Source organism: Lagopus leucura, unplaced genomic scaffold (genome assembly GCF_019238085.1).
Source record: "Lagopus leucura isolate 7727_CA_CO unplaced genomic scaffold, USGS_WTPT01 Super-Scaffold_100012, whole genome shotgun sequence".
NCBI lineage: Eukaryota > Metazoa > Chordata > Aves > Galliformes > Phasianidae > Lagopus > Lagopus leucura.
Window position 1 is genome coordinate 9,896,030 of NW_024962267.1, and position 9,567 is coordinate 9,905,596.

Sequence of the window (9,567 nt, forward strand, 5' to 3'; positions counted from 1 at the left end):
AGTTGTCTGATTTAATTCCCCCTCTATTTGCTGCTGTACAGCTTCTTTCATGTTTGAGAGGAAGTGGGGGGCTGTGGAATCAATGTGCATTAAGGCCTCCCCTGTCTCTGTACCTTCCCCACGTGTTCATTTTGCTGAGATTACTCGGGAATTCTCTGAAGCCCACAGCAGAGGTCATTGGGCAACTGTGTGCTGCTTGCTCTGCAGGATGGGCCAGGGCCCTCAGCTGGATGAGCAGCAGAAGCCTTCTGTAGCTGCCTGGCTATTTCCACTTGTTTTAGTTTGGAATTTGACTCAGCCCTCTACAATATCTGTCTGGTGCTAACTGGAAGTTTTTTAATCCCCCCTTGAGCACTCAATAGGAATCTACAAGCGACTGGGTGCCTTTTACTTTGTGTGATGGGGTCTGGATTCGCTTCACTGTGGGCTGGCACATGGTTTCTGTAGCTGCAGCCGTTCAGCTCTAAGGTGCTCAGCAGGAACTTGTGGCATTCACTCACCTTTTGGCCAAAGTAGAGCGAGGCTCGTCCTGCTGATCTGCCTGTCAGGCGGGTGTCAACTCAGACAGCTGTACACTTGTCCAGGAACCTGATGCTCCCAGCTTAATTTTGCCTAAACTTTAACTGGTTTTAGTTTTTCTGTAGCTTAGCCCAGAGCACTTTGTCAATAGAATCATGATTTCTTAAGAGAGGGGAAAATAGCAATTGCCCTTAACATTCTGGGCCATATGAAAGAGATCCAGGAAAACATACCTACAGCATTTCTTAGGTAATCAGTGGGAAGTAAAACTTTTAAAAGAGTGCAGTTGAAGAACAAAGATAGATACAATTTCAGAGGGAACTGCATTTGGGGGGTGGGTTCTGCGGGGAGCTGAGCTGTGCTTTATTTGTTGGCAGTATTTTTCGTACAAAGGCAAAATGAAAAATAATAGAATCATCTCTAGAACACTAGCATTACAGTGAGTGTACCTACCTCTGTTGCCTTAGAAGAATACCCAGCAACAACAGCCTGCGATGAGAATGCTCATTTGTGAAGAGTAAATCTAAGGTGAGGTGACCTTCAGTTGCATTCAGTCCCAGGGTGGTTCCACTTAACAGCTTCCCTAGACAATAGCTATATCGTGACCCATCAAGAGTAACGCGAGCAGCGTGTGATACAGGTCCATATGGGCAGCAACTCACTGATGTGTTTCTGGGCTACATGATGCCTTTGGGAGTCAGAAGGCCTTTCTGTTTGTGTATGGGGACTGTGTGCATTTTGTTTCTAAGGGAACTTTATGAGAGCTACTTCAGCGTGGGTTTGGCAGTTAAGAGGACAGGCACTTCAGAGACTGAATAAATGTCAAGAACATTGCTTCTGGGTAAGAATATACGCATCAGGAATAACCTGACAAGCAGAAGAGGGCACAAGAGCAATTGAGGTCAGAGTTTGCAGGGGGGGCGTAGCAGCTGTGTGGGTGCTGTTGGCTGATGGGTCAGAGCCCAGAAGAAGGCGGGCTGCTGCCTATGGCCCAAGCTGCTAATTCCCATAGTGCAGCAGGGCTTATGCCTGACTGTTCAGTGTTCTCTGAGAAAGAGGCAAAATATGTGCTGTCGTGCTGTAGCAGTGAATATAGTGCACTGTTGCGCTACCATGCACACATACATATATGCAGTTTAATAGCTGGGTAAAGCACATCGCTGAAAATGGGCCAGTTTGCTGCCTTAGGGAGCAAGGCATTTCCAGGAACAAAATCACCACTTTGCCTCCTGCCCCTGTCACGTAAAACCCCATTTGCAGGGCCAGATCCCTGTTCTGCCAGATACTACTTTTCCCCACACAAAGTGCATTGCACTAGTCGATACCAAGAGAGCCTGCTCTTGCCTTGAGGGCAGCCTGAATGGGCCCAATGGGACACAGAGCACAGGTGTGTGACACCACACCATCAGGGTGGGCTGCGTGTAGCTGTGCAAAGTCCTGCAGCCTTTGGTGGTGGTTCACCAACAAATGACTGCAGCCATGGCCCTTCTCTTGATCAAAATCGATCTCAAGGTGGCAGCGGATGGCAGCTTTGCCAAACTCCTGCTTACTGAGGCACTGAGAACACAGAAGATTCTCAGGAAGCTTTGGCAGTAACCCTGCTGCCAAGCAGGCTTTACAGCTGGAAACAGGCAAGGTGCCTTCAGCACCCAGGTAAGTCCTCATGCTGAGGTGGGGCATGCCCACATAGCCGCACAGCAGCTGCCCTGCACAGGGCAGGCTCAGCTGCTGGGTGTCCTTTGTCTGCACCTAACCACAGAGGGCTTGGGTGAGTCAGTGCATTGCTGGCTCCATCAGTTTTATCATGGGGCACTGGAATGCTGCTTTCAGGTAAGAGATCCTATCTAGTGGGACCCGTGTGTGCCTACACACCTAACTAGATAGCAGAGTCCTGCACCATTAGTCACAGCACAGCCAACTTAACCCCTCATTGTCCTCCCTTTGCACTCTTCCCACCACAGGAGAGTGTACAGCAGATGGCAACAAGGACACTTAAATCAGCACACAACATCCTCCTTGGCCAAGAGCTGGCACCTGCTAAGTACCAAAGGGCAACTCTTTGGCGCTCGATCTCGAGGCAGAGTGAGGGACCGATACCGTGCAAACTGCAAGAACACCAATAAAAGTTGATCGTTAACTGTCTTCCACCAGGAAGGTGTGACCTTGGCCTGCCCAGGAGCTCTGTCAGCAAAGCCAGGGGTGGTGCCAGCAGTACGTGCTGCCAACACCCTGCAGACCCAAACTCATTCCCAAGCTGGGTGGGCTGCTGCCATGGGCCAGGGCGCACAGCCTCACACTGAGGGCAGAGCTGCGCAGGGCTTGGTGCTCTCGGCAGCACATCTGGACAGGGCTGCTGCGGTTGCCTCCCAAGTCCCCGCTGATCCCTGCCGATAAGAAGACAGCACAGCCCTCCCGCACACTCCTCCCCTTTCCCCACAGTAAGCTTTTGTGGTAATTATCAGGTTAGCATAAGCATACAAGCAAAGAAAACAGCACACACATCTTTTTCCTGATAAATAACTAATCTCTATACTTCTCTTTGAATAAAATTTCTTCAGCTTTTCACAAAATATAATATGGTTATATAAACAAAAGTTGAAGAGCACCACTAAACAACAATGCCAAAGCAACATGTCAGTTACCCACAGCACAGGGGCACTGGCTCCACACCTTGCCCTGCCTGCAGGGCAGTGCTGAGGCCAGGGTCAGCCCCAGGCTGCTGGCACCAACCGGTCAGAACAGAGTGGCCTCCCGGAAACTTTTCAATAGGCAAGCCTGCACTTGAGTTTGGATTTCTTTTTTTCCTTAAAAAAAAAGTTTTACACAGTCAGTTAGACTTAAAAAAAGAAGCAAACAAACAGAAAAACACCACCTTTACCATGGTTTTGTTCATTGTATTGCATGGTGTGCTTAGCTGCATCTACAGAAGGCACTATAGAAAGAGACAAGTCCAGCAAGGCGTGGGTTGGATCAGGTTGGAGCTATTTAATGCCCAGGATTACAACACACATATGCCCACAGTGCCGCGCCTGACCTGCCCCACACTGAGCACACACCTGCCCCAAACCTGTATCAAAGTTCACCCCAGCTCCTGAAAGTACAAAACAACTATATACAGCTATTTACAGTTTGTAACAGAACATGGTGCAATGCTGCCCAAGGTGAAGTACTGCAACACACCAAAGCGAGCCAACCTCTGTCGCAACAGTGCCCTGCAGCTGTGAGAGGGTCCCACGGAGCACTCTGGCCCTGCACCGCTCTGCACACATGCCACGTCCTGGCACCATCTGTATCAGCAGCTGTGCCACCAGAGGGTCCCCTGCTTCCCAGACTTTGGTTTTAAAAGGCTTGGAAACCTCCTTGACTGTGAAGTGTTCTGAGGGCATCTTGAACAACCTGGGGCCCTGGCAGTCCCGCAAGAGCAATGCAGCTGGGTCGTGGCGCCATGGTTGGAAGGGGACAAAAGAACTCCCGTAATCATTTCTGCAAAGTTACATATGTGATCCCATTTGGGGCAGGGAAACCAGACTAAACACCTGGGTTCTTTCAAAAGCAGGCAGGAGCTGGCTGCAGCTGCCTCTCAGCAGCCCATCCCTGCTGCCACTCCCTTGTCCCACTCAAGGGGCTGACACAGCACCCATGTGCTACCAACCTAGGCCCAGATGTCCCCAGAGTGTAACGCCTCGCACTGCTTCTGTCAGTGCCCTGCTGCTGCCCAACCCTGGGAAGAGGCTGCGATGCGGGAGAAAGTGTGAGCACTCTGCTGACTATTCCTGAATTACCGGCTCAGTCCTGAGCCTGGTGCTGTCTGACAGAGGTGCAGCTTCCAAAAAAGCAGCAAGGAGGGCTGGAGCCGGCTGGCTGCTGACCCCACTGCTTCCCAGCACACGCAGCTACCACCTGCTTCACAGACCCCACGCACACACCTCCTGCTGCCGATATACACACACACACACAGTGCATTTCCGTCTATGACACGACCCCTGCCTTGCCCCAGGCAGCCTGCACAGCACGGGGGAGATGCTACAAACTTGCCTGACACAGAGGTGTGGAGCATTGCCAACCGCTTTCCAAAGTGCCAGAGCTAGCAGTGCAAAGCACCAGCCCTGTCAGGGAGCTGGCATGTGCTTGCTGGGGGCTCAGGGCTCCTGGGCCCCAGGCTTCTTGGCAGCATGCCGGGCTCTGTGTGGGCTGGCAGCAGGACTTTGTTGAGCCCCATCCTCCTGTTCTGCCAGCACCTGTGCAGCTCAACCCCTGCCTCTAAGCCTGTGCCAGGGCCACCAGCTCTCTGCCTGGTGATATGTGGGATGTCCCCGACCTGCTATCCTGACTCCTCTCATGCTTCCCAGCTCTGGCAAGCAGCTCAGTTCTGGTGCTGGGGATCACTAGAGATAGGGCTGCCACCAGCCATGCCTGCTGCAGCTCTCCCCCTCGTCCCAGTACCAGCACAACCCGTCCAGAGGCTGTGGGGCTGCTGCCACCTACCCAGCCCACACATCACTTCATGATGTGTCCCAGCTCATGGTAGCGCTGGGCTCCCAGCACCGACCCTCTGTCCCCATGTTGCTGGTGGCACCTCTCTTGCCCTGACTGGGGCTACGCTTGGTCCTGGGCTGCTCCGCTCTGCTGTGGGGACTGGGGTGGCAGGGTGGCTCTGCCGCCGCTCCCTGTGCTGCAGCATTGGGTCTTTGCAACCCTCTCCTCCCTCCATGCTGGGGTCACCACGGCTCCTTCCGATCACACATGGGACAGCGGGACCTGCTTGTGGTAGGAGGCCATGCTGGGCAGCACCGTCCTGCCCACCAGTGCTGGGCTGACCTCACCGTATGCAGCAGCACCTGCTGGCTTCTTTGGCCGGCAGCAGCGGGCTGTGAAGCGCCGCCAGGACTCGAGAGTTTTGCCAGACCAGATCCAGACGCCAGAAGTGATGCCCACCACGAGGCACATGAAGTACTTGAGCATGAATACAGCATAGTCAGGCTTGGGGCGGTGGGGGTCCCCTGGGCAGGAGCAGTTCTGCGCCTGCTCCCACGCCTCCCGGTTGTGCTGCTCATAGATGTAGCAGGCAATGACAATGGTGGCAGGCACAGTGTAGAGCACGGTGAAGATACCGATGCGGATCATCAGCTTCTCCAGCTTGTCAGTCTTGGTGCCGCCCTGCTTGATCACGCTGCGGATGCGGAACAGCGAGACGAAGCCGGCCAGCAGGAAGAGACTGCCAGTGAAGAGATACACGACCAGCGGTGCCAGCACAAAGCCACGCAGATTCTCCAGGCTCTGGTTGCCCACGTAGCAAACCCCAGCTACCGAGTCCCCATCCACGGAGCTGAGCGCCAGCACAGTAATTGACTTGGCACTGGGGATGAGCCAGGCAGCCAGGTGGAAGTACTGCGCATAGCTCGCGATAGCCTCGTTGCCCCACTTCATGCCAGCTGCCAGGAACCAGGTGAGGGACAGGATGACCCACCAGATGGAGCTGGCCATGCCAAAGAAGTAGAGGAGCAGAAAAACCACAGTGCAGAGTGCGGGGCCCGTGGTCTCATAGTGGATGTGGTGGTGCTCGGGGTCGCAAGCCACACTGGCATGTCCCGCTACCAGCCGTACAATGTAGCCCACGGAGACGAAGAGGTAGCACGCAGAGAGGAAGATGATGGGGCGCTCAGGGTACTTGAAACGTTCCATGTCAATGAGGAAGGTAGCCACAGTGGTGGAAGTGGAGAGGAAACAAAGGATGGACCAGAGGCCGATCCAGAAAGTGGCAAAGGTCTTCTCGTCCTGGGTGAAGTAGGGCTGGTAGCAGGGCATAGCGCAGTTGGGCACCTGCCCGGTCCGGATGCGGTTATACAGCGGATGGGACTCCTTGGAGATGGGCACCAGTGGCGCCTTGCACTTGCAGGTCCGGCCGCAGTCGGTGCCCGGCGGGTGCCTACCGCTCGGCAGCTGGCTTTTGGCTGTGTCCTTGGCTGGGCGTGTGGGTTTCCCGAAGAAAGGCGGCAAGGTGGTGGCCTCCGTGCGGTTGTAGCCCATGCAGAGCTCCTCGGCGTCCCCCAGCACCGGCAGGCTGTCGCAACTCATCCTCTCTGGCCAGGCAAAGCCATACTGCTGCATGATGGGCGAGCAGCCCGCCTTGGCCCGCTCGCAGACGGAGCGGCAGGGGGGCAGCGGCTTGGTGTAGTCGGGCAGGCAGATGGGGGTGTACATGCTGCAGAGGAAGAAGCGCAGGTCCGGGGAGCACTGGATCTCCACCAGCGGCCAGAACTGGTGCACCTCCAGCCCGGCCTCGTCCTGCGTGTCATGGTTGAACTGGTTGGGCATGTAGGTGAGGTTGTAGCCGATGCCCTTGCACATCGGCACCGTGATCTCCTGGCACACCGGCGCCTTGGAGGCGGCGCGCCCCGCCGCCGGCAGCCCCAGCAGCAGCGGCAGCCCCAGCAGCAGCAGGACCGGCAGCCCCCGGCCGCCCATTGCCGCCGCCCGTCCTACCGCCGCCGCATGCCCCGGGCGCCTGCCCCCGCCCTGTCGCCGCCGCGCCGGGAGCGGGGCCGGGAGCGAGCCCCGCCGGGACCAGTCGTGCCGCCGCCGCCGCCGCCACCTGCGCTCTGGGGCGGGCGGGCGCCCCGGCTCCGCGCCGCGCCGGACCGCGCCCCCGGACCGCCTACGGCCCCGCCCCCAATGCCGGCTCCGCCCGCCCCCGGCTCGGCACCGCCTCTGCCTCCGCGGCGGGTAAAGACCCGCGAGCACGCGGCGCTGTTCGCGAAGCAGGCCCGGACCTTCCCGAAGCTCTCAGCGCGCTGCCTCTTGTCCGTCCATACCGACTCCCTCGGAGCGCACAGATCCCCGCTGCCGGCACCCCTGCGCGTCACGGCCGCCTTCCTTCCGCACCCCCTCCGGGTCATCCCAACCCCGCGGCAGCAGCCGAAGGCCAACAGGCAAGAACCGGGGCGCAGCTCTGCTCGGCGCCGCCACCTCCGCTGCCGAACAACTTAAAAAAGGCCAAAAGCGCTCCGGTCCCCACAGCACTCGGCTGCCTGCAGTACGGGCACAGGGCGCTGGTGTGCAGCAGCACAGCCCTGCAGCAGGAGCCATAACTTTTAATTCTGCCCGACTGCGTTTCTGTGAAGTCACAGCCCAGCAGAAGGCAAATCACAGACAGTTTCATTATGGCCCTCAGCTGATTACCCCAATTACAGTGAGAGTAGAGGGCAGCTTTTTGTTATCATCGCTGTGCAATTAGAAAATGCTGATGCGGCTGCATTAGAGCAGAAATTCTCCTTTTTTCCCATGTATTTCAATTCTGTAAGCATTCCCTCTGGCAGTATCAGTTTGGTCTGACACACAGTGGGGACAGGTAGGCAGGGGGGCACAGGAAGGGCAGAGCGAGGCAGCGCTTCACTCCACCCATCCATCAGCCTGCAGCCTGGCGTGGGTTCTGCCACTGCTCCAGATGCACCTAATTCTTAGGGCCTGGCTATAAATAACACTGCATTTGCTACACTGGGGATACATGAAACCCAATTAAGAGCCAGGTAGACATCTGTGTTTCTGTTTCCTTTTTGTTGTTATGAATATGCAGCAGAGCAACCAGAGCAGGATTAAATATGGTGTAAGAGCGAGTGCAGTCGGTAAGCTGCTACCCATCCCTACTGCACAGCACGAGCACATCACTGCATGCATACACAGCGCCGTTAGCAACACCCCGTGCCTGCCTCAAACCTACCACGCTGAATCCTGACAAACAAGAAAGCATTCCTCGCACTTGAGACCTTTCCACCATCATTAATAAATTCTACACGTTATTAAGAAATTGCGTTACCTTCAATCCCCATGCAGAGGTGTTCCTCAAGCTGTCCCACGCTGACAGCTGTGCCTGGGAACTGGGCTGCAGCCCCAAGGAGAGGGGCAGGGGCAAGGCCACTCACGTGTACCTTTCCCCATAGGTGCACTTCCAGCAAGGGGGTTCAGTGGTTCCTGCAGGAACAGAAAGTCAGAAGGCGGTTAAGTGTTTCTGTGCTTGGTTCTGTGTTGTCAGCCTTCAATTTTTACCTGGGCAAACTGTCTTTCTGGGGGATATGGTCACTTCTAAAGGACTTGAGGATAGGACTAAGGGAGATCCCTTTGTAAAGACCAGTCACTTCCATTGCCCTTATTAGGGAGCTCAGCAGACATCTGCAAAGAGCTCCCAATGCCCGCAGGCAGCTGTGGATACCCCACTTGGGGGGGTGCTCACACGTGCAGTGACCCCCTACCAGTGGCTTAGTGAGTGGTGTTTCTGCACTCCCACTTGAGCCACAAGGCCGCGGGCTGCCAGTGCTGCAAGCCTTGGAACCCACACAGACCTCCCCTCACTGCCAGAGCCAGTGGGGGTGCGAAATAAGACACAAAGTCCCTGCACACTAGGGGCCAGCAGGTAGAGGGACAGCAGGGGCAGGCAGGCTGCGAGCTGCTGCCAGCATGGCAGGACTCTGGCACCCAGTCCCACAAAGTGCAGCAGCAGCAGGCCAGCATTTTCTCATGAGCAAAATGATTTACAAGCTTTGGGCTGCGGACAGGAATTTGGATTTAAATCACTTCAACACTTTCACCATGCATGCCTTACTGAAATTCCCTGGAAAACCCAAACTTTCATCACTGCTGTTTGTTTATACAGATACCTGGACAATTACACATCTCAAAATAGTGTGGGAAACAAAACCCTGCCAACTCACAGTCATATTCAAAAAGCTCCATGGAATAGACACATTCCAAGTGAATTAACACAAAACGTGGTTTCTAACAGTGACATAGGTGGCACCAACAGCTGACCTGAGTGCTACACTTTGCAAAATGCAACCAAAACTTTACATGTGGAAAGCTACAGCAAAGTCAGGAGGAGTGGCTGCACTTAAAGCTCATCTTGCTAGATCTGTCAATTCTTTACCTCAACAATTCCATTATGACTTATCTGTGCATATCATGGCACATACAATGTACACAACTGGCCTCTGTCTGTCCCCATAGGGACTGGGGGTGCAACTGCACTGAGGGGCTGCCCTGCAGCCCACATCAGGC

General features: G+C 55.3%; 1 protein-coding gene across 1 annotated transcript; it reads right to left on the reverse strand.

Moving 5' to 3' along the window:
* Positions 1-3,484: 3,484 nt before the first annotated feature.
* FZD5 (frizzled class receptor 5) lies at positions 3,485-6,984 on the reverse strand. The gene has a single exon (XM_042874805.1). It carries the CDS (start codon positions 6,982-6,984, stop codon positions 5,257-5,259), a length of 1,728 nt encoding a protein of 575 aa, XP_042730739.1. The 3' UTR covers positions 3,485-5,256.
* Positions 6,985-9,567: the final 2,583 nt, after the last annotated feature.

Excerpts from the sequence above, each read along its gene's own strand:
- FZD5 (XM_042874805.1), bottom strand. The coding sequence starts at position 6,984 with ATGGGCGGCCGGGGGCTGCCGGTCCTGCTGCTGCTGGGGCTGCCGCTG.